This window comes from Ranitomeya variabilis, chromosome 5, assembly GCF_051348905.1.
Source record: "Ranitomeya variabilis isolate aRanVar5 chromosome 5, aRanVar5.hap1, whole genome shotgun sequence".
Taxonomy (NCBI): domain Eukaryota; kingdom Metazoa; phylum Chordata; class Amphibia; order Anura; family Dendrobatidae; genus Ranitomeya; species Ranitomeya variabilis.
Window position 1 is genome coordinate 420,491,487 of NC_135236.1, and position 25,375 is coordinate 420,516,861.

The 25,375-nt window shown below is 42.6% G+C and overlaps 1 protein-coding gene across 1 annotated transcript; it reads right to left on the reverse strand.

The window, feature by feature from the left end:
- Positions 1-1,646: 1,646 nt before the first annotated feature.
- IL26 (interleukin 26) lies at positions 1,647-5,354 on the reverse strand. Its single transcript, XM_077261079.1, has 5 exons — positions 5,153-5,354; positions 4,987-5,040; positions 4,753-4,896; positions 3,125-3,202; positions 1,647-2,338 (listed from the first exon to the last, which is right to left on the reverse strand). Exons 1-5 carry the CDS (start codon positions 5,321-5,323, stop codon positions 2,237-2,239), a joined length of 549 nt encoding a protein of 182 aa, XP_077117194.1. The 5' UTR covers positions 5,324-5,354; the 3' UTR covers positions 1,647-2,236.
- Between the last annotated feature and the right edge of the window lie 20,021 nt (positions 5,355-25,375).

A 25,375-nucleotide genomic window follows, 5' to 3' on the forward strand; every position in this document is an offset into this window, starting at 1 on the left:
CAGCAGATTTTACTAATTAATATAAATAAATTAAATCAGGACAATATTCAATGTATACATTGTCTGACCATGTCAGAAATTATTTTGACAGAAAAACTCCCATAACCATGGAAAATTAGAACAATTGGAGTCGTGAGAGCTGTCTTTAAAGTATATAAAAAATAGTTTATTTGTACATAGACATAAGTATAGATAGCAATAAAATCACTAATATATCACAATATATAACAATATCAGGTACATAAATATTATATAGGTAGCATTAGATGTGAAGGACACAGGGCAAAGAAAGAGGGGTCTGGAAGACAACACTACAATAAAAGTATATGATTGGTAGGACCAAGTTTTTGAATATACTAAACCATAAATAACAGTGTGCATAGACCTTTAAGAGGCAAACAGTACAGTGGATAGTTTAAAATTGATCCTTACCCATATCAGTCATAGTGTTATCACCAGACTGCTAACCCCTACACGCGTTTCGTGTAGGCCCCCGAAGAAGCCTACGTGAAATGCGTAGACGCTAGATAAGGGAACTGAAGGTAAACTCATCAAATTTGCAGACGAAGCTAGGAGGGATAGCTAACACTAGAGAAGACAGAGAAAATATTCAGAAGGATCTAGATGAGCTTGAACAATGGGCAGCAACTAATAGAATGGTATTTAGCAGGGAGAAATGCAAGATTCTACACCTGGGCAACAAAAATGAAAATTACATCTATTGAATGGGAGGAATAGAACTAAGCAACAGCACATGTGAAAAAGACTTGGGTATACTAATAGTGCACATGAGTCAACAGTGTAACACAGCAGCAAAAAAGGCAAACACGGTTCTAGAATGTATTAAGAGAAGCATAGAGTCTTGATCACATGAAGTAATTATCCCCCTCTATTCCTCCTTGGTCAAGCCTCATCTGCAATACTGTCTCCAGTTCTGGGAACCACATTTTAAAAAAGACATTGAAAAACTGGAACAATTTCAGAGAAGGGATTCCAGGATGGTGAGTGGACTGCAGAGCATGTCCTACAAGGATTGGTTAAAGGATCTGGGAATGTTTAGCTTGCAAAAAAAAGGCTAAGAGGAGACTTAATAGCTGTCTACAAATATCTGAAGGGATGTCACAGTGTAGAGGGATCATCCTCATTCTCATTTGCACATTGAAACACAAGAAACGATAGAATGAAACTGAAAGGGAGAAGATACAGATTAGATATTAGAAAACACTTTTTAACAGTGTGGGTGATCAATGAGTGGAACAGGCTGCCATGAGAGGTGGTGGTGAGTTTTCTTTCAATGGAAGTCTTCAAACAGAGGCTGGACAGGTATCTGACTGAGATGGTTTAGTGAATCCTGCATTGAGCAGGGGGTTAGACACGATGACCCTGGAGGTCCTTTCCAACTCTAACATTCTATGATTGTATGTTCTTTAAAGTGATTTATAAGTAAGATTGACTGTAAGAAGACTTAATGAAGATGGTTGGTGCCATAGAGATATGCAGATTGCATTGTGTGCTGTGTGTTGTATATAAAACCACTGAGAATACCATTTTTCAATAAAGGATTTTATTATTAATAAAAATACAACAATACAGTAATAAATAAATGTTTGTTCTTACTAGTCAAAAATAAATAACTATAATACGTATAGTAAATAAAATATATTAATAAATATGATATTTGGAATTTGACAGTGTTCAGACATTTTAAAAAATGTAATTCACTTAGACATCAGTTTTAAATTTACAGTAATTCTGACATTTCACAACAATATATATTAAATATTCTTCATATGAGACGTTATTCATTACTCATTATAATGCATACATATACAATTTTCATGAAGTGGAAAAGCTGTGATCAGCCTAATGTTTAAGACATTGAAAAACATAATCATGATACCTATACTTTACTAGGGTATTTTGTTATGTAAACAAATTTATGCAAAATATTTAAAAATCTCTTTTAAAATATAATCTGAAAATATTATTTAATTTTCTTAAAAATCCATTTGAGGTTTTGAAATATCATAAAAATCTATTACTTGCATATAATACTCCCTTTTTTCCATATAAATATATTATCACATAAATATTTCAAGTAAAAAACAGTCAAGTTTTAAATATAGGCACAAAATTACAATCATTTTGGTTCAATTAGTTACAGATAATATAATCAAGTTACATTATCTTCAAATATATCATTCGTGAGTTTGGAGATAACTTGCCCTCTAGTGTTTCAATGCCGCATTCTCCTTATTTCACTGATGAGTGAATTGATCCAAAAAATAAGTGTATTGATTTCACTGATGGCTTTATGTAATTTTTCCTTTAAGGTTAACTATAAAAACAAAATGTTTAATTAGCATTGGATACCATAGTGATGACAGCATAGAAAATGACAAAAATAATGTTCATGTTATTCCTGTGAAGTCTTATTGTACAGTCATACAACACAGAGCTTTACATGCACTTTGGAAATAATTTTATTTATCAATCATTAATTATTGATGCCCCAATGATGACATCACACCAGCCTGGCTAGTCAAAAGCCATGCCGGGTGTCCCGAAAGGTAAAAGGTTTGCAGAGCTCCTATCCAGTGGCCAGAGACTACTAACCTGGTACATGGACCAGAATCTCAAGAATCAATCTACCCATCTCTATCATTAACCATTGTAAATTTGCTTTTTGTAATAATAGTGACGTATACAAGATGGGAAATGTGTAAAAGAAGGAGGGGTACAATGTAAATGTTACACATACGTTTTTGTAAAGACGTCAATTTAGCAACATAGAAGTGTGACAAATAAAGTGTTAACCTTTTGATTTAGAATAAAATGGGAATTGACATGTAAATTGCATATCTTAATTTAGAATATTGCTTTGGTAAATTACTAGTGGAACTTGATAACAATAACATTTTATTAATGCCATTAAAAAAATAAACAGATATTTGCAATGTCTTGTGTGTCAATAGAAAGTATTATGTACGGTATATTATGGGGACACAAAACTATTCATATAGAAGAATCCGTTCTATAAAAAAATGTAGGTGTCATTACTACTCACAATGCACATAATTGGTTGACAAATGTTTAATTTGTTAGTTATTAGTTTATTAGTTACCTTGGCAATCTTATTCCTCAGCTCCTTCATTCCGTCTGTTTCTTCAGTTGGCTTATTTAAGTAGCATTCATGGGCCCGCTGTTAGAAATTAAAGTATATGGGGTCAGTTTAGATTATATTATATTATATATATATATATTATATTATATATATATATATATATATATATATATATATATATATATAATTATTTTCTTTAATTACATTTATTTATTTGTCACTTTTATGCATAGATTAAAAGTGACTTTTTAACTGTTTTGTATTTTTTTTTTATACATTCAATGCTTAAACTGCATCTACACTATACCAAGGTTTTCTAAATGTTGTTGGAGCTGAAACATGTACATTCTCCGTCTTTCTATTGAGCCCGTACACCGTTCTGTGTTCTGCCTTCTGATCTCAGGTCTTCTGCATGCTGAGCAAAGGACTTGTGAACATTATATTGAGCAACTGGTGGAGTCTTTGCACCCAGCCTGCTCCCACCCTACCTATTTGCATGGCTTTACAGCACCTAGAACATATGGAAACATTTGGTAAAGTGTAGGTGAACTTTAAATGTGTAAAAATAATGAATATTTCTATACTGTTTGCAGTGGTACCGATATGCTAGGTAAAAAAAAAAACTGTATTCTCTTGTGAATCTTTTACCCAAACTGCAATACTAAATTTCTTGTACATACTCTGAAGGCCCCCAGCATATATATATATGTGTAAGAAGCGGAGTTTGCTTTTTGCATCCTTAAGCCAGCAATATACAGGTATAACTTTTTTCATTGTATAGAATAGTGTAATAGTAGCCTACCTTATTCTATGTGCAGGCATCTAATAAAACGTATACTGTGTGGAACACTATTTTTTAACATAGGAGTCTAAGGGTGACACAATAGACTCCATCGGAGCCTTCCATCTGAGTTTAACATCAATAAACCCATTCCATAGATATCTCCTTTATAAGGCTTACATGTGATGTGGACAAAGCCTTAATCAGATGTATTGTCCATCAAATAGTTTATACGCTCCCTAGGTCCTATCACATCGCAAATCGAGAAGTGTGGTATAAATTATTATTAACAGCAGCCTATGCCTAGACATGTTAAATATGATAATACAACTTCATTCTAGGAGATCAGCTTTAATTAAAAAACAAAAATCACAAATATAAAGGATATCTTGACCTAAATATCTTATTGCATTATAAGTCAGTGGGATCTATCAGGATCCATGGGGATCTGGTTGAATCTGTTATACTGGTCAAGGCTCTGTATAGAATGAAAACCATAGATTTTGAACAAATCTTTATGTTAAAAATACTCTTATGTCTGTTGTTTTTTAAGACGAAAAGAGTCTGTTTAAAATAGGGTCATGGCTTTCATTTAATACATTCCTATGATAATACATACTTATGGAGAAAGACAGCTGGTGAAATTTTAGAACGAGAGATATAATATATAGTCTCAAAATAATAAAGCATTGCAAAGAAAAAAGTGATCAGGAGATCCTGCGTATATCACACTGAGAGGAATTTACACCAAGTGAAAGTGACACAGTAAAGTGCTAAAACACATTACGTTGTTAGAGGACACCTCCTAAAATCACTGCTTTCACTCTTGAGAGTAGAGTTTACTCACACATGGCTTGATCTTGAGCAAATCTTCAATTTTCAAAAAGGCTTCACGAATGCCAGATTTCTGTGCTTCAGACAAGACCAGAGTATCAGACAGCACATCCTTAGTGTAAAATGACAGCAAATGGAGTCTTGTACTGCAGTTCTCCTGTAAGACCACACCAGAGACATGTAAATGACTGTAAATCTTAATATTCCATGTGATGTGTTTACCACATACTAGCTACCAAATACTTACCATAAACTCCTTTTTCAGTGCATTAGTCAACAACTTCACGTTGGTTATGTCATCCTGGTAAAACAGAATATAGGGTAGGTTACAGATGACATTTGAAAGCAAAGAACTTATACATCTACAACCCTCCTAGAAACTTTCTGTATGAGTTTACTGTATATTTACTTACTGGAAAAAGTTTTTTGAACTCTGTTGTCTTATTAAGCAGATTTTCTTTTTCTACCAATATTCGTCCAGTAGGACACATTCTATTCATTGGAAGTTTGCTTGCACATGTTAGAATCAATAGGCTCATCATCATCAGGCAGAGCACTTGCTTGAAGATGCAACTGATTTTCATCTTGATAGAATTCACTCTGAACCTAATGTATTTTCTTGCTTCAAAACCTTGAGATGAGATAACGTCTTGCAAACTCCTTTCATAAGTAGCGTCAAGTGTGTTGTCCTTTTTTATACACCTTCCAACAGTTCTCACCAAAATTCCCCCGTCATCGTTTGTGACATTTTGTAAAAGACCTACACAGCTTTACCGGCAGAATATAGATAAGCTTCTAAGAACTATGACCTTACTTACCACAGCAAATGTTTCGTATGTGGCTACTAGACAACTGCAAGACTTTACTTGTGGCTTTGGTTCAATAAAGTGGTCAGGTAAACCCTCAAGTAATTTTGAAGTTTTTTCCTTAAAATACATCATGAATAATATTTCTGCTTGCATTAAATTATCATACCTGTGACTGTGATGAAAGCAGAATGTGAACTTCAAAGAAGTAACAGAAAAATATTGGATCTGCAATTAGTTCTTACATAATTCTTATTGATACGAAAACAGTGCAAGCCTTAAAGGGGTTGTCTGGCCTTGGGATACAAGTCTGCAGGGAGTCACTCTATGTGACTGCAAACTAGTGAATCCACACAGCGTGCGCACTGTGCGCTCTGAAGTTTCTTCGATGCTGACACCTTGAAACAGGAAAAACCACAAGTACGAGTAATTTGCATACTTCCAGCCACATTCCAAAGTGTCAAAACACTTGCAATAAGCGAGACCATGTACGTCTAGTCAGCATGTGACTGTATGTATGCAAATTACATACTTGCTGTCACGTGTCTACCGCTCCCAGCGCCAGCAACAGAAAACCAGTGTGCCCGCTGGGAGGATTTACAAGTCTGCAGAGTAACTGCAGACTAGTATCCTAAGGTTAGACAACCCCTTTCTGTGTAGTACCTTTGTCCAAATAGTATAATTATAGTGTACAAATAAGAAAAAAACATTTGGAGAAAAATGTAAACTACAGTCATGGCCGAAAGTGTTGGCACCCTTTAAATTATTACAGAAAATGAAGTATTTCTCCCAGAAAATTATTGCAAATGCACATGTTTTGTTATACACATGTTTGTTTCCTTTGTGTGTATTAGAACAACACAAAAAAATATTAAAAAAAGGCAAATTGGACATAATTTTACATAAAACCCCAAAAACTGTATAAAAAAACCTATACTTGTTTGGTATCTACGAACTTGAAATGACCTGGAGAATCATAATGGCAGGTCAGTTTTAGCATTTTGTGAACATGGTAAAAAAAAAGTTGTGGAAGTGCATTTCTTTTGCAGTTTCACCACACTTTGAATTTGTTTTTTATTTTCAGTACACAATATGTTAATACCAATGGTGTTGTTCAAAAGTACAACTCGTCCCACAAAAAATCAAGCCTTCACATGGCCATATTGACAGAAAAATAAAAAAGTTATGGCTCTGGGAAGAAAAGGAGCAAAAACTAAAATGCAAAAATTAAACGGAAAATGGCCCAGGGGTTAATGGGTTAATGATGAAAAAGCTGCTATTCCATAATTGGTGATCCTCGTGATATAAACCTTGGCAACTATACAGCTTGTATGGGGACAATGACAACTACAATGGACCCTAATTGACCATGAGCCATCAAGCCTTCAAGTGTTAAAATATTTTAAAAAGTCAGAGAAAAAAACACAGTATTGACTTTTTAAGTTTTCACTTGTTTTTGCTGCATGTTCACTTGACCATCATGCAAAAAATGGTTGGCAGCAGTTAATATTATTTCAAAGAGTAAAGAGTCTACCTTATATCAGCATCAATAAGCAGTAAATACCATATTTTTTAGATTATAAGATGCACCTTTTTCTCAAAAAATTTTGGGGGAAAATGGGGGTGCATCTTATAATGCGGATATACCTTACTGGCCGCGGTAGAACAGGGTCGCTGCTGGAGGAGGCAAGAGTGGAGCATTGCTGCAGGCCGCAGGCTGGGATAGGGGGGTGTTCGAATGTGCATTCTCCTGTGATTTTGATTCCGAGGTCTCCATCTGCGCCTGTGCCACCATGGCAGCCATTTTCCCGGAGTCCACCGCATAGGAAACCATGTAACTGCGGGGGCTCTGGGCTTTCACAAAATGTCAGCAGAGCCCCTGCAGCACCGAACACCCTCAGAGGCTCACCGCACATCCGAACACCCCCTCATTTCAGCCTGCGGCCTGCAGCAACGCTCCACTCTTGCCTCCTCCAGCAGCGACCCTGAGACCCCGCTTCACAGCAGCCACCACCCCCGGTGAGCAATAAGACGAATAGATTATAAGAAGCACCACCAATTTATTCAAAAAAGTTATTTTTCCTATTTTGGGTGCATCTTATAATCCTGTGCCTCTTATAATTCACAAAATACGGTATCCACTTTCTTCTTTTCATAGAAATCTTAGTGAGCCCATATATATTAGAATAAAGTTATAAAATTACAGAAAATGAAAGATTTCCACCCTAGCAAACATTTGATGGATGAAATTTGACTACAGCAGATCATTTTCAGATGGCTGATTACAGAACACAGGGACTGATTGGCAAATTTTAACCAGGGGGGGCAGGCACTCACTATCTAAATATGTAAAAAAAAAAAGGGGGAGTATTATATAACCGACACCAGTAAAAAAGAAAACTACCCCTATCACAATAATCTTTACTAATTAATCAAACACGGATAATTCATAAAATTACAAAAGAATCCTAAAAAACATCCCAAAATATGGGAAATATCAGCCCGGGAAACTGGGCAGCGGCCCATGAAGGGAGAAGAAAAAATAGCAATATGCTTTTCCTGTCCCTGGTAGGCCCTAAGATCTGATATCCTTCCTGTCAGCGGAGGTTGCCACCCTAATTTGCTATGTGGCGCCCCTGCTCCATGGTGGCTGTCCCTTCAATCCCTAGGCAGTCTCTTAAAGACCTTGTCCTTTTCCGTTTTTGCATTCTCGTTTTTCGCTCCCCTCCTTCCCAGAGCCATAACGTTTTTATTTTTCAGTCAATATGGCCATGTGAGGGCTTATTTTTTGCGGGACAAGTTGCACTTTTGAATGATATCATTGGTTTTAGCATGTTGTGTACTAGAAAACGGGAAAAAAATTCTAAATGCGTTGAAATTGCAAAAAAATGTGCAATCCCACACTTGTTTTTTGTTTGGCTTTTTTGCTAGGTTCACTAAGTGCTAAAACTGACCTGCCATTATGACTCTCCAGGTCATTACGAGTTCACAGACACCAAATGTGTCTGGGTTACATTTTATCTAAGTGGTAAAAAAAATTCCAAACTTTGCTAAAAAAAAACAAATGCTCAATTTCCGATACCCGTATTTTTTCTTATTTTTTTCACATTTTTTTAAACTTTTTTTTTTTACTTTTGCCATGCTTCAATAGCCTCTATGGGAGGCTAGAAGCTGGCATAGCCTGATCGGCTCTGCTACATAGCAGCGATCATCAGATCGCTCCTATGTAGCTGAAATGCAGGTGTGCTATGAGCGCCGACCACAGGGTGGCGCTCACAGCAAGCCGGCATCAGCAACCATAGAGGTCTCAAGGAGACCTCTGGTTGCTATGCCGACACATCGCTGACCCCCGATCATGTGACAGGGGTCTGCGATGCGCTCATTTCCGGCCCGATGGCTGGAAGCGCTGGTTAAATGCCGCTGTCAGAATTTGACAGCGGCATTTAACTAGTTAATAGAGGCGGGTGAATCGCGATTTCACCCGCCGCTATTGCGGGCACAAGTCAGCTGTACAAAACAGCTGATATGTCCCGGCTTTAAGGTGGGCTCAGCGTCGGAGCCCACATCAAAGCAGGGGATCCGACCTCCGCAGAAATAGTACGGCGGAGATCGTGAAGGGGTTAATCTATCAATACCACAGACAAAGAAAAATTGAATACAGATCAAAATTGATCTGTATCTTTGTTTAACACTTATAAATACTACACCCAGCAAAAAGACATACGTATGTGTCAGTCTCTGATCTATATAGTAACTGGACCTTCATTCTACAAATAAACAGTAATGTAGCCAATAGTGTGTTGTTACTACTAGATAGGTCTAAAATGGGTCAAAGGTGTGAAGAGCTATGCTGAGATGACTACTTAATATAGTATACTATAGCTACTAAATGGGTCTTAGAAAGAGCAAGGGTGTGGAGAGCTATAAAAGTATGCTAAGCTGACCACTAAATATTAATTTATCGCACCTGAAAAAATTCCTAGATGCCAAAAAGACTACAATCTATCAACTTGGAAAAGAGCAAAAAGATTGCCTGGTCAGTAAAACAGAGTTGAAACACTTATTTCTCGCAAGAGAAAAAAAGAGCTTCCCAAACTACTAATTATTCATATGTCACAAATGGAGGATGCATAGACAAAAAAGATCCCATCCTATCATATAAAGTAATAGCAAATATTCGCCTGGTCAGCAGAACAATATAGAGATAAATCTACTCAAATTGTAATCTTGCAAATAATATGCAGCTCAAATAACAGATAATCCTCAAAATCAATGTCACCAAAAATATAATAAAGTGCTGAATGTGCAGATAAAGTGCTACAGTCATAACTCAAAAAGATTGTACACTTAACTGTATATTCACAGCCAATCCCTTAAAGCAGTGTTTCTCAACTCCGGTCCTCAAGACCCACCAACAGGTCAAGTTTTCAGAATCTCTTAGTATTTCACAGGTGATAATTTCATCATCTGCTCCAGCATTAACTCCATCACCTAAGGAAATCCTGAAAACATGGCCTGTTGGTGGGTCTTGAGGACTGGAGTTGAGAAACCTTAAAGGGAACCTGTCACCCCCAAAATCGAAGATGAGCTAAGCCCACCAGTATCAGGGGCTTATCTACAGCATTCTGGAATGCTGTAGATAAGCCCCCGATGTATTCTGAAAGATGAGAAAAAGAGGTTAGATTATACTCACCCAGGGGCGGTCCCGCTGAGGTCCGATCCGATGGGTGTCGCGGTTCGGTCCGGGGCCTTCTATCTTCTTACGATGACATCCTCTTCTTGTATTCACACTGCGGCTCCAGCGCAGGCGTACTTTCTCTGCCCTGTTGAGGGCAGAGCAAAGTGCTGCAGTGCGCAGGCACCGGGAAAGGTCAGAGAGGCCTGGCACCTGCGCACTGCAGTACTTTGCTCTGCCCTCAACAGGACAAAGTACACCTGCGCTGGAGCCGCAGCGTGAAGACAAGAAGAGGATGTCATCCTGTGAAGATGTGAGGCCCGGACTGGACCATGATGCCTATCGGATCGGACCGCCCACCCAGGTGAGTATAATCTAACCTCTTTTTCTCATCTTTCAGGATACATCGGGGGCTTATCTACAGCATTCCAGAATGCTGTAGATAAGCCCTGATGCTGGTGGGGTTAAGTCAGCTACAGCAATGCATTAGCTCCCAAGGTCCCAACACTCAGTAGTGGCCCATAAGTAGCGGCCCATCCTTAACATGTTTACATCTGACTGCTTCATAGGCTGCATTCACACAACTGTACTGTTTGTCTGAGTGTTGCTCGTGTAAAAACTGATAGAACTTGGACCAGTTCAGATAAGCATTTGTACTGGTCAGGTGTAGAAAAATTAAGAGACCACCACATCAAAACCCTGTCATGGGCAGCCCAATCTCCAGACGTGAACCCCAATGAAAACCTCTGGAATGTAATCAAGAGGATGATGGATAGTGACAAGCCATCAAACAAAGAAGAACTGCTTAGATTTTTGCTCCAGAAGCAGTGTGAAAGACTGGTGGAAAGCATGCCAAGACGCATGAAAGCTGTGATTAAAATACATGGTTATTCCACAAAATATTGATTTCTGAACACTTCCTGAGTTAAAACATTAGTATTGTTGTTTCTAAATGATTATGAACTTGTTTTCTTTGCATTATTTGAGGTCTGAAAGCACTGTTGTTTTTTTTATTTTGACCATTTTTCTTTGTCAGAAAAAAATACAAAATGTATTGCTTGGAAATTCGGAGACATGTTGTCAGAAGTTTACAGAATAAAACAACAATTCACATTTTACTCAAAAATATAAGGAGCGGCCCCTAAACGCAGGACGGCGGGGTACTCAGTACCGGGTCTATCGGTTCCGAGGATGTCACAGTGGCCCGACCCGGTCCGTGGTCCTGCTAAGGGGCGCTCAATAAAAGGTGTAGGTGGTGGTGTAGGTCGCAGTAAATAACGAGGACACAGGGTTGCAGTCTCTTTACCTCTTTACTGAAGGCTTCGGCATCCGCAATTCAGAGCACTGTTAACTGGGCTGGCTGAGACCATAATCCATAATGTTTTCCATCGGTCGTTATTGCGGAGGTAAGAGGTGCCAGTTGTGCCTTCTGTTGAGCCTCCTGCTCCTGTGCTGGTTGAGGGTGAATTGGAGTACGTGGTGGAGAAAATCTTGGACTCCCGTGTTTCCAGACGGAGACTTCAATATCTGGTTAAGTGGAAGGGCTACGGTCAGGAGGATAATTCTTGGGTTTCAGCTTCAGATGTTCATGCCTCTGATTTGGTCCGTGCCTTTCATAGGGCTCATCCAGATCGCCCTGGTGGTTCTGGTGAGGGTTCGGTGCCCCCTCCTTAAGGGGGGGGTACTGTTGTGATTCGGTTATTTGGCTCCCCCAGTGGTCGCTTGTGGTACTGGTGTCTTGTGAGCTTTTCACCTGTTTCTATCAGGATGTGGGAGTTTCCTATTTAGCCTTGTTCCTCAGTCATTCCAATGCCGGCCATCAATGTAACCAGAGTCTTTCTGTTGCATGTACCTGCTCCCAGTCTGCTGACCAGCTAAGTTGGACATTTCTGTCCTTAGTCTATTTTTGTATGTTTTGTCCAGTTTGCAGTTATGTGATTCTCTGCAGCTGGAAGCTCTTGTGGGCTGAAATTGCCACTCCGGTGCCATGAGTTGGCACATGAGTTTAAGGTAATTTCAGGATGGTTTTTGATAGGGTTTTGTAGCTGACTGCGAAGTCCACTATTGTATCCTTCTGCTATCTAGTTAGTGGGCCTCGCTGTGCTAAATCTGTTTTCATACTACGTTTGTCTTTTCACCTTAACTCACCGTTATTATATGTGGGTGGCTACTATCTCCTGTGGGGAATTTTCCTCTGGAGGCAAGCCAGGACTGTGTTTCATCTATTAGGGGTAGTTAGTCCTCCGGCTGGTGCGAGACATCTAGCGAAAACGTAGGCACGTTCCCTGGCTACTATTAGTTGTGTGTATAGGTTTAGCATCGCGGTCAGCTCTAGTTTCCATCACCCGAGAGCTTGTCCGTTTTTCTATGTTTCTGATGTTCCCCTGCCATTGGGAACCATTACAGTATGGCCGGCCTACATGTTTAATCTATGGGCTGAAGCAGGAGAGAAAAAGTAACTGTGTGGAATTTTTTTTTTTTTTCTCTGAAGTTGCACTCCAGCTCTAATTGCAGTCTCCTGCTTTCCTCTCCTCTTAACCCCTGAATGGCTCAGATTTTATCTGTTGAAATATGGATCTCCAGAGTCTGGCTACAAATTTGAATAATCTTGCTGCTAAAGTTCAGAATATACAAGATTTTGTTATACATGCTCCTCGGTCTGAACCTAAAATTCCTTTACCAGAGTTTTTCTCCGGAGATCGATCTTGTTTTCTGAATTTTAAATACAATTGTAAATTGTTTCTTTCTCTGAGATCTCACTCTGCTGGAGATCCTGCACAGCAGGTTAAAATAGTGATTTCATTATTGCGGGGTGACCCTCAAAATTGGGCATTTTCATTGGCGCCAGGGGATCCTGCGTTGCTCAATGTGGATGTGTTTTTTCTGGCCTTAGGGTTGCTTTATGAGGAACCTAATTTAGAGATACAGGCTGAAAAGGCCTTGATAGCCCTCTCTCAGGGGCAAGATGAAGCCGAAATATATTGCCAAAAATTTCGAAAATGGTCTGTGCTTACTCAGTGGAATGAGTGCGCTCTGGCGGCAAATTTCAGAGAAGGTCTCTCTGATGTCGTAAAAGACGTCATGGTGGGGTTTCCTACGCCTGCGGGTCTGAATGAGTCCATGACAATGGCTATTCAGATTGATCGGCGTTTACGGGAACGCAAACCTGTGCACCATTTGGCGGTGTCTTCTGAGAGGGTACCAGAGAGTATGCAATGTGATAGTTTTCTGTCCAGAAGCGAACGACAGAATTATAGGCGAAAAAATAAGTTGTGCTTCTATTGTGGGAATTCAACTCATGTTATATCAGCATGCTCAAAACGAACAAACAAAGTTGCTAAATCCTCTGCTATTGGCACTTTGCAGTCCAAGTTTATTTTGTCTGTGACTTTAATTTGTTCGTTATCTTCTATTGTCGCGGATGCTTATGTGGATTCTGGTGCCGCTTTGAGTCTTATGGATTGGTCCTTTGCCAGGCGCTGTGGGTTTGATCTAGAGCCTCTGGAAGTCCCTATACCTTTAAAGGGTATTGATTCTACACCATTGGCTAGTAATAAACCACAATACTGGACACAAGTGACTATGCGTATGACTCCAGACCATCAGGAGGTGATTCGCTTCCTTGTGTTGTTTAATCTACATGATGTATTAGTGCTGGGATTGCCATGGTTGCAAACCCATAACCCAGTCCTTGACTGGAAAACAATGTCTGTACTAAGCTGGGGATGTCAGGGAAATCATGGGGGTGCACCTTTGGTTTCCATTGCTTCATCTATTCCCTCTGAGATCCCGGCTTTTTTGTCTGATTATTGTGATGTTTTTGAGGAGTCTACTCTTAATTCTCTTCCCCCTCACAGAGATTGTGATTGCGCCATAGATTTGATTCCTGGCAGTAAATTTCCCAAGGGTCGTTTATTCAATCTGTCTGTACCTGAACATGCTGCTATGCGAGAGTATATTAGGGAGTCCTTGGAAAAAGGACATATTCGTCCTTCTTCATCTCCTTTAGGAGCAGGGGGGGTTTTTGTAGCCAAAAGAGATGGTTCTTTGAGACCTTGTATTGATTATAGACTCTTAAATAAGATCACAGTCAAATATCAGTATCCTTTGCCATTGCTGACAGATTTATTTGCTCGCATTAAGGGAGCTAAGTGGTTCTCTAAGATTGATCTTCGCGGTGCGTATAATTTGGTGCGAATTAAGCAGGGGGATGAGTGGAAAACCGCATTTAATACGCCCGAGGGCCATTTTGAGTATTTGGTAATGCCTTTTGGTTTGTCAAATGCCCCTTCGGTCTTTCAGTCTTTTATGCACAATATTTTCCGTGAATATCTGGATAAATTCATGGTTGTGTATCTGGATGATGTTTTGATTTTTTCGGATGACTGGGAGTCTCATGTTCAACAGGTTAGGAAGGTTTTTCAGGTTTTGCGGACCAATTCTCTGTTTGTAAAGGGTGCAAAGTGTGTTTTTGGGGTTCAGAAGATTTCTTTTCTGGGGTACATTTTTTCCCCTTCTTCTATTGAGATGGATCCTGTTAAGGTTCGGGCAATTTGTGACTGGACGCAGCCGACTTCTCTTAAGAGCCTTCAGAAATTTTTGGGCTTTGCTAATTTTTATCGTCGATTCATAACTGGTTTTTCTAGCGTGGTCAAGCCTTTGACTGATTTGACTAAAAAAGGTGCTGATGTTGCCGATTGGTCTCCTGCTGCTCTGGAGGCCTTTCGAGAGCTTAAGCGCCGCTTTTCTTCTGCCCCTGTGTTGCGCCAGCCTGATGTTTCACTTCCTTTTCAGGTGGAAGTTGATGCTTCCGAGATTGGAGCGGGGGCGGTTTTGTCACAGAAAAGTTCAGATGGTTCAGTGATGAGACCTTGTGCGTTCTTTTCTCGAAAATTTTCGCCCGCCGAGCGAAACTATGATGTTGGTAATCGGGAGCTTTTGGCGATGAAATGGGCATTCGAGGAGTGGCGTCATTGGCTTGAGGGTGCTAGACATCAGGTGGTGGTCTTGACTGATCACAAGAATTTGATTTATCTTGAGTCGGCCAGACGTCTGAATCCTAGACAGGCGCGCTGGTCGTTGTTTTTCTCTCGGTTTAATTTTGTGGTCTCGTATCTGCCAGGTTCTAAAATGTGAAGGCTGATGCCCTTTCTAGGAGTTTTGAACCTGATTTCCCTGGTGATTCCAAACCTACGGGTATCCTTAAGGATGGGGTGATATTGTCTGCTGTCTCCCCTGACCTGCGACGTGCTTTACAAGAGTTTCAGGCGGATCGGCCTGATCGTTGTCCGCCTGGTAGATTGTTTGTGCCGGATGAGTGGACCAGTAGAGTCATCTCGGAGGTTCATTCTTCTGCGTTGGCAGGTCATCCGGGAATTTTTGGTACCAGGGATTTGGTGGCTAGGTCCTTCTGGTGGCCTTCCCTGTCTCGGGACGTGCGTACTTTTGTGCAGTCTTGCGATGTTTGTGCTCGGGCCAAGCCTTGTTGTTCTCGGGCTAGTGGATTGTTGTTGTCCTTGCCTATTCCTAAGAGGCCTTGGACACACATCTCTATGGATTTTATTTCTGATCTCCCTGTTTCTCAGAAAATGTCTGTCATCTGGGTGGTGTGTGACCATTTTTCTAAGATGGTTCATTTGGTACCTTTGCCCAAGTTGCCTTCCTCATCTGAGTTGGTGCCTCTGTTTTTTCAGAATGTGGTTCGGTTGCATGGTATCCCGGAGAATATAGTTTCTGACAGGGGATCCCAGTTTGTGTCCAGATTTTGGCGGGCATTTTGTGCCAGGATGGGCATTGATTTGTCTTTTTCGTCTGCATTTCATCCTCAGACGAATGGCCAGACGGAGCGTACTAATCAGACCTTGGAGACTTATTTGAGGTGTTTTGTGTCTGCTGATCAGGATGACTGGGTCACCTTTTTGCCGTTGGCAGAGTTTGCCCTTAATAATCGGGCCAGTTCTGCCACTTTGGTTTCCCCTTTCTTTTGCAATTCGGGGTTCCATCCTCGTTTTTCATCTGGTCAGGTGGAATCTTCGGATTGTCCTGGAGTGGATACTATGGTGGACAGGTTGCATCGTATTTGGGGTCAGGTGGTGGACAATTTAAAGTTGTCCCAGGAGAGGACTCAGCATTTTGCTAATCGCCATCGTCGTGTTGGTCCTCGTCTTCGTGTTGGGGACTTGGTGTGGTTGTCTTCCCATTTTGTCCCTATGAGGGTCTCTTCTCCTAAGTTTAAGCCTCGGTTCATCAGTCCTTATAGGATTTTGGAAATTCTTAACCCTGTGTCTTTTCGTTTGGACCTCCCAGCATCCTTTGCTATCCATAATGTTTTCCATCGGTCGTTATTGCGGAGGTAAGAGGTGCCAGTTGTGCCTTCTGTTGAGCCTCCTGCTCCTGTGCTGGTTGAGGGTGAATTGGAGTACGTGGTGGAGAAAATCTTGGACTCCCGTGTTTCCAGACGGAGACTTCAATATCTGGTTAAGTGGAAGGGCTACGGTCAGGAGGATAATTCTTGGGTTTCAGCTTCAGATGTTCATGCCTCTGATTTGGTCCGTGCCTTTCATAGGGCTCATCCAGATCGCCCTGGTGGTTCTGGTGAGGGTTCGGTGCCCCCTCCTTAAGGGGGGGGTACTGTTGTGATTCGGTTATTTGGCTCCCCCAGTGGTCGCTTGTGGTACTGGTGTCTTGTGAGCTTTTCACCTGTTTCTATCAGGATGTGGGAGTTTCCTATTTAGCCTTGTTCCTCAGTCATTCCAATGCCGGCCATCAATGTAACCAGAGTCTTTCTGTTGCATGTACCTGCTCCCAGTCTGCTGACCAGCTAAGTTGGACATTTCTGTCCTTAGTCTATTTTTGTATGTTTTGTCCAGTTTGCAGTTATGTGATTCTCTGCAGCTGGAAGCTCTTGTGGGCTGAAATTGCCACTCCGGTGCCATGAGTTGGCACATGAGTTTAAGGTAATTTCAGGATGGTTTTTGATAGGGTTTTGTAGCTGACTGCGAAGTCCACTATTGTATCCTTCTGCTATCTAGTTAGTGGGCCTCGCTGTGCTAAATCTGTTTTCATACTACGTTTGTCTTTTCACCTTAACTCACCGTTATTATATGTGGGTGGCTACTATCTCCTGTGGGGAATTTTCCTCTGGAGGCAAGCCAGGACTGTGTTTCATCTATTAGGGGTAGTTAGTCCTCCGGCTGGTGCGAGACGTCTAGCGAAAACGTAGGCACGTTCCCTGGCTACTATTAGTTGTGTGTATAGGTTTAGCATCGCGGTCAGCTCTAGTTTCCATCACCCGAGAGCTTGTCCGTTTTTCTATGTTTCTGATGTTCCCCTGCTATTGGGAACCATAACACCCACCCCTGACAGGGACCCCCTGAATCCTCCCAAGGAACCTCTTCTCTTACTAGGTGTTGCCTGGGCAAAACCCAGTCAGCTTCTCCCTAACTTCCTATCCAGCCCCCAGTTTTACCAGAGTTTGAGTAGTGGCCTAATACATAGAACCCTTTGCTTCCCCTGGTGGCCGGAGTGTGAAGTGTAGTGCGTGACTGTGATACCTGGTCAGGTGAACTCCTTAAGTGCCATCAGACGTACCATCACTCCCCTTAGTGGCGGAGCGTCAGTACTGCAACGACCAGGACTCTGGGGCGCTGCACTCCCCCCCAGTTAAATCCAGTACTCCCGGACTGGGAAAGAAGAACAATACATGTTAGCAAAAGACATACAAAATTTTGAAATGCAATAAACAAGTAAATTTAACAGTGCTTCCCTTTATGGGAGGTAAGGACACTTGAACGTTACAAACAAAACATATTTACATAGTGCTTAAGGTCTTAAATAACATTTATTAAATAACTAGCTATAAATAACTATGATTACCCAGCCGGGTATACTACTCACTATCTACTTAAGTGCAAACTTTTCTCGAACAATAATTCAACTTCTCCTTTAAGGGCGTAAGGCAGGAACCCACTAAAGGCATACTACAAAACTAAAAGTGCAAATCAACATTTTCCTGAGCTTTTTTTCTCCTATGCAGGACTCTCTGGTCTACCCCCACGGGCCTACTGCATCTTTCCTTGGCTCTCTATCATTAGTTCCGATAATCACTTTAACTTCAATTTTATTCATTATCAACAGTCCTATTCCTTATCACTATCTATCTACATACTACTATGTAAAACATCATTACTTTCCAACTTTCTTAAAGCAACATTATATCTTGACTAATTGCAACAATGAACATCCCCTTTAAGAGGGACATCTCAAGTCTCTTTGAGGTAGTGCAACGCTCAAGCTGCAAGTCTGTAATTAACAAGAGCATCTGCGCTGTATCCAGGAACAGTCTCTTCAAAAAGCTCCTTCTTTTGTAAAACCAGTAGAGGGCACCTTTAAGAAGGTGCAAATTATATACAACACAGTTTGTGAACCATTCACCGTCCATGATTCGGTAGTCTTTTAAAACACTGATGCAAAACAAACATAAAACAATAGGGATCCCGGGTAAACAAAGGGATCCCTTTAAGAACTAACCCTGGTCGGGTCTTAGCGGCAAAACAGCAGGAAAAACAGTTAACTATTTACATTGGTTCCGGTTCTAAGGTTTACTCCTCATAGTAGGTTGCAAGACACCAGCCGGTAGCAAACACTTCCTGACAGGGGAAGCTCCGGTTCCCTGTTCTCAGCTGATGCGGTGTCAGTATCAGTGGTCCGTCTCTCAGGTGCGGCCAGGTCACCCGGTGTCTGGATTCGAATGTCGGCTTTGGTTGCAAGTTCAGTAGCAGCGATTACGCACACAGTGGTGATAGTGGTAGAATTTGTCAGGTCAGAGTTAGTCGTAGTCAAGGCAGCAGGTGGCGACACTGCAGGCTCGCATCGTTGGACGTTCTGAGCGCACCACCCTTGCGCGCTCCGATGGCAGGTGTAGGTCACCTGGTCTCCTTTACATAGTAGTGGATTGTCACATCTGTTTTGCGGAACGGGGTCTTCACATTGTAGCTGGTAAATAAGATTTCAGTTGGCAGTCCCGGTTCTTGTATGGAGCCCCAACCCCATTTCGGGTGAAAGGCTAGTACAGTCCCCCATTTTACCAAGTCCTTCTTGCCGCGTACAGTCTTTGGGTTTTGTACTTTTGGTGGATCACTTTGTTCTGTCTCTTTTCGTTTTTTCCAGTGTAGAATTAGGCATTGTTTATATTGTTCCCAAGTGAGCACAGCAATGCTGAGGCCCTCCTGTCTGGCCCCGTCTGGTCCAATCCTCGGGGTATCCCAATGGGAGATCACCCCCTCCGAGCTCACATCTAGCGGTTCTCCCATAGTTGTCGGTAGCGGAGGCACCAGCTTCTCCATAGTATCGGGGGTTACCACTACCAGCTCGGCGGAGAGGAATCGGTCACTGTCGGGATGGGGAGCGGTCACGGGAGCAGGATCGGTCGGTGGGGCAGGGGTGCTTTCCATACCTGCATCTGATGTGGTTTCACCAATGCCGATCTGTTCCACTGACAAGGACACTGGAGTCGGCAGCGGCTTGGACCGCGGTTCCTCCAAGGCGTCTCTCCGGCACGGCTCCGACTTCCATTGCTTCGCATCTACTGGCTCCGTGTTCGGGATAGGTTGACTCAGCTCCTCCGCCTGTGGCTCCAAGAGGTCCGGATCCTCCAGCTGCGGTGGGTCCGGATCTGCCTCCGGTCGGTGGGGATAGTCCGGGATCACTTCGTCGTCGTTCCGGTACTCGCTGGTCACCCTCGCTGTTTCGCAGTCGGCAGCTGCACACACACATGGTTCCGCCATCTTCCCAGGGTGGGGCTCCTTCTTGTCTTGGTTCCCACCATTGCAAATCAGGGGGCGGTTCACCTCTGCTTCGGGGCAGGTCATCATCTTGCAGCAATAACCGGAGGGGACGGTCACCACTTTTGGCGCCGCTTTGATAGTCTCCTTCCATGGCATGCCCTTCTTCTTCTTCTGCGCTCCTCGTGGCGCTGCAATGGCGGCGGTTTTGGCGGGAACTTTTGGTGGCAAATAGCAATACACAGTCTTTGCAATAAATCACGATTCAAGCACAATTCAATCACAGTTCTAAGGCACACATGACCTGATTATTCAGGCTTAAGTAGATCCTGTTAGTGATGCCAAGTTGGAGCGGCCCCCAAACGCAGGACGGCGGGGTACTCGGTACCGGGTCTATCGGTTCTGAGGATGTCACAGTGGCCCAACCCGGTCCGTGGTCCTGCTAAGGGGCGCCCAATAAAAGGTGTAGGTGGTGGTGTAGGTCGCAGTAAATAACGAGGACACAGGGTTGCAGTCTCTTTACCTCTTTACTGAAGGCTTCGGCATCCGCAATTCAGAGCACTGTTAACTGGGCTGGCTGAGACCGGCCGGTCGGAAGGCACATCCAGAGTTCCCTTTGCAGGTGGAAATCAGTGCCTACCTACTAGCGCCTGGGTGTTGTAGTACTTCCCTGCTGAGCACCACGGTATAGTCCTCGCAACTGTTGTGTATGTTTCTGTTCTTTCTCTCCGTCCCCCAGATGATATGGATAGGACGCACCCTTATGATGGGGTAGGCCTGGAGTTATTTTATAGGGACCCTAGAGACGCCCCTCTCCCACAATTGCCTCCGTTGTCTTCATTAGGTGATTTAGGTGAGGCAGCCAACCTATAATTAACTGCCCTGCCATTGGTTTGAAGTAATGCGTGGAGCCCAATACTTCCTCGGCGTTCCGGCCACCGGCTACGTGCCTCAGTAGAATGTTACCGATCTCGGGGCACGACTCCTACTGGTTCTTTCGCCTTTCTGCTGTGATCTCGTTTCTCACTTCTCCACAATAAACCTCGCTTCTTATCCTTTCTTAAGATACCGCCGCAATGAAGTGCAGGCGCGGCTCTGTAACGATCTGTCCTTTTCGCTAGGCCTCTGTCAGGATCCCACCCCTGACAGGGACCCCCTGAATCTTCCCAAGCAACCTCTTCTCTCACTAGGTGTTGCCTGGGCAAAACCCAGTCAGCTTCTCCCTAACTTCCTATCCAGCCCCCAGTTTTACCAGAGTGTGAGGAGTGGCCTAATACATAGAACTCTTTGCTTCCCCTGGTGGCCGGAGTGTGAAGGGTAGTGCGTGACTGTGATACCTGGTCAGGTGAACTCCTTAAGTGCCATCAGACGTACCATCACTCCCCTTAGTGGCGGAGCGTCAGTATAGCAACGACCAGGACTCTGGGGCGCTGCATATACCTATAAAGAGAAAAATCAGACTAACTGAACATTTTGCAGTGTTCTCTTAATTTTTGCCAGAGCTGTACTTGATCAATCAAGTCATCATTGCAAACTTCAACTCCAAAGCAATCAAAAATGTTATAGTGTATGAGATTTACTAGTCAGTCACTTATCCTGTGTATAACACGTTATGTCTGTGCATATACAGTTGAAAATAGAAGTTTACATATTCTATATAAAAAGACAGATATGCATGTTTTTCTCAATATCTGACATGAAATCATAATAAACCGTTTTAGGTCAATTAGGATTACCATAATCTAATATATAAAGCTGAATGTGTGTGTGTGTGTGTGTGTGTGTGTGTGTGTGTGTGTGTGTGTGTGTGTGTGTGTGTGTGTGTGTGTGTGTGTGAATGTGTATGTGTGTGTGTGTGTGTGTGTGTGTGTGTGTGTGTGTGTGAATGTGTATGTGTGTGTGTGTGTGTGTATGTTGTATGTGTGTATGTCCGGGATTTGCATCTGCACCGTCGCAGGTACAGCCATAAAATTTTGCACAGTCACACATCTGGACCCCGAGAGTGTCATAGGCTATGTTGTGAGGCCAAATTTTAACCCCGCGCATTCCAATGCACGAAACAATTTTGCCCCTATCCACATAATGGGGAAAAAGTGAAAGGAAAACTGTTGGAGGCAAATTGACAGCATGAGAAAGAATGAGACAAAGAGTATATACCATACAGTTGCTAAGGTGGGGCCCCGACATGGGATACTCACCACACACGGGGATATGAACACACACACAAAATGCGCCACCCACTACCATGTGCTTGAACACATATACCACCCTCAGCACACATTTCACCACACATACACCAACCTTGACACATAAAAGTCAAAACACAAAAGTCGCCACTCAAAACTCGCCGCGTGCAAAATTCACCACATGCAAAACTAGGCTCACGCAAAACTCGCCACACGTGCAAAACTCACCTCATGGAAAACTCGCCACAAGCAAAACTTGCACACGCGGAAAAATTGCCACATGCACAAAAGTTGCAACACATGCAAAAGTTGCCTCACACAAAACTTGCACATGCTCAAAATGCACCACACATAAAACTCGCCATGTGCAAAACTCGCCATGCGCAAAACTCACCATGCGCAAAACTTGCTGCACACAACTTGCTACACTGTCATGATTCCCAATGGCAGGGAAACATCAGAACACAGAAATAACGGACGAGCTCTGGGTGATGGAATCTCGAGCTGACCGTGAGCTAAATCTACCACCCAACTGTTGTGAAATTGGATTCTGGGCTCCCCCGGTGGCCACTTGTGGAATTGTACTTGTGTGCATCATCCCCTCTGTTCACCTGCTCCTATCAGGATGTGGGAGTCGCTATATAACCTTGCTCCTCTGTCAGTTTCATGCCGGTCAACAATGTAATCAGAAGCCTTCTGTGCATGTTCCTGCTACTAGACAACTCCTAGCTAAGTTGGACTTTTGTCCTTGTGTGTTTTTGCATTTTGTTCCTGTTCACAGCTGCTGTTTCGTTACTGTGTCTGGAAAGCTCTTGTGAGCGGAAATTGCCACTCTGGTGTTATGAGTTAATGCTAGAGTCTTAAAGTAATTTCTGGATGGTGTTTTGATAGGGTTTTCTGCTGACCATGAAAGTGCCCTTTCTGTCTTCATGCTATCTAGTAAGCGGACCTCGATTTTGCTAAACCTATTTTCATACTACGTTTGTCATTTCATCTAAAATCACCGCCAATATATGTGGGGGCCTCTGTCTGCCTTTTGGGAAAATTTCTCTAGAGGTGAGCCAGGACTGTCTTTTCCTCTGCTAGGATTAGGTAGTTCTCCGGCTGGCGCTGGGCATCTAGGGATAAAAAACGTAGGCATGCTACCCGGCCACTTCTAGTTGTGCGGCAGGTTTAGTTCATGGTCAGTATAGTTTCCATCTTCCAAGAGCTAGTTCTCATATATGCTGGGCTATGTTCTCTCGCCATTGAGAATCATGACAGTTTGACCGGCCCAAAAAAGGGTTAAATTACTGGCTGAGACAGGAGAGAAAAAAGAAGTCTGCTACAATTTTTTTTTTTTTTTTTTCCCTCTAGTTCTGAGTGTGCTCTTAATTGAATCACTTGCTAGTCTGCCTATACTTCAGCCTTCCTCTCTTTCTCTCCTTCTAATCCTTGAATGGCTCTGTGTTCACCTGTTTCAAATGGATCTTCAGAGTGTAGCTACAGGTTTGAATAATCTCGCCACAAAGGTACAAAATTTGCAAGATTTTGTTGTTCATGCACCTATATCTGAGCCTAGAATTCCTTTGCCTGAATTCTTCTCGGGGAATAGATCTCACTTTCAAAATTTTAAAAATAATTGCAAATTGTTTTTGTCCCTGAAGTCTCGCTCTGCCGGAGACCCTGCACAGCAGGTCAGGATTGTAATTTCCTTGCTCCGGGGCGACCCTCAGGACTGGGCTTTTGCATTGGCACCAGGGGATCCTGCGTTGCTCAATGTGGATGCGTTTTTTCTGGCCTTGGGGTTGCTTTATGAGGAACCTCATTTAGAGCTTCAGGCGGAAAAGGCCTTGATGTCCTTGTCTCAGGGGCAAGATGAAGCTGAAATATACTGCCAAAAATTCCGCAAATGGTCTGTGCTTACTCAGTGGAATGAGTGCGCCCTGGCGGCGATTTTCAGAGAAGGTCTCTCTGATGCCATTAAGGATGTTATGGTGGGGTTCCCTGTGCCTGCGAGTCTGAATGAGTCCATGACGATGGCTATTCAGATCGATAGGCGTCTGCGGGAGCGCAAACCTGTGCACCATTTGGCGGTGTCTACTGAGAAAACGCCAGAAAATATGCAATGTGATAGAATTCTGTCCAGAAGCGAGCGGCAGAATTTTAGACGAAAAAATGGGTTGTGCTTCTATTGTGGTGATTCAACTCATGTTATATCAGCATGCTTTAAGCGTACTAAGAAGCCTGACAAGTCTGTTTCAATTAGCACTTTACAGTCTAAGTTTATTCTATCTGTGACCCTGATTTGTTCTTTGTCATCTATTACCGCGGACGCCTATGTCGACTCTGGCGCTGCTTTGAGTCTTATGGATTGGTCCTTTGCCAAACGCTGTGGGTATGATTTGGAGCCATTGGAGGCTCCGATACCTCTGAAAGGGATTGACTCCACCCCATTGGCTAGTAATAAACCACAATACTGGACACAAGTGACTATGCGTGTTAATCCGGATCACCAGGAGGTTATTCGCTTTCTGGTGCTGTATAATCTACATGATGTTTTGGTGCTGGGATTGCCATGGCTGCAATCTCATAACCCAGTCCTCGACTGGAGAGCTATGTCTGTGTTAAGCTGGGGATGTAAAGGAACTCATGGGGACGTACCTTTGGTTTCCATTTCATCATCTATGCCCTCTGAGATTCCTGAATTCTTGTCTGACTTTCGTGACGTTTTTGAAGAACCCAAGGTTGGTTCACTACCTCCGCACCGGGAGTGCGATTGTGCCATAGACTTGATTCCGGGTAGTAAATACCCTAAGGGTCGTTTATTTAATCTGTCTGTGCCTGAACACGCGGCTATGCGAGAATATATAAAGGAATCCTTGGAAAAGGGACATATTCGTCCTTCGTCATCTCCCTTAGGAGCCGGTTTTTTCTTTGTGTCTAAGAAAGACGGCTCTTTGAGGCCGTGTATTGATTATCGACTTTTGAATAAAATCACGGTTAAATATCAATATCCGTTACCACTGCTTACTGATTTGTTTGCTCGTATAAAGGGGGCCAAGTGGTTCTCTAAGATTGATCTCCGTGGGGCGTATAATTTGGTGCGAATCAAGCAGGGGGATGAGTGGAAAACCGCATTTAATACGCCCGAGGGCCATTTTGAGTATTTGGTGATGCCTTTTGGTCTTTCAAATGCCCCTTCAGT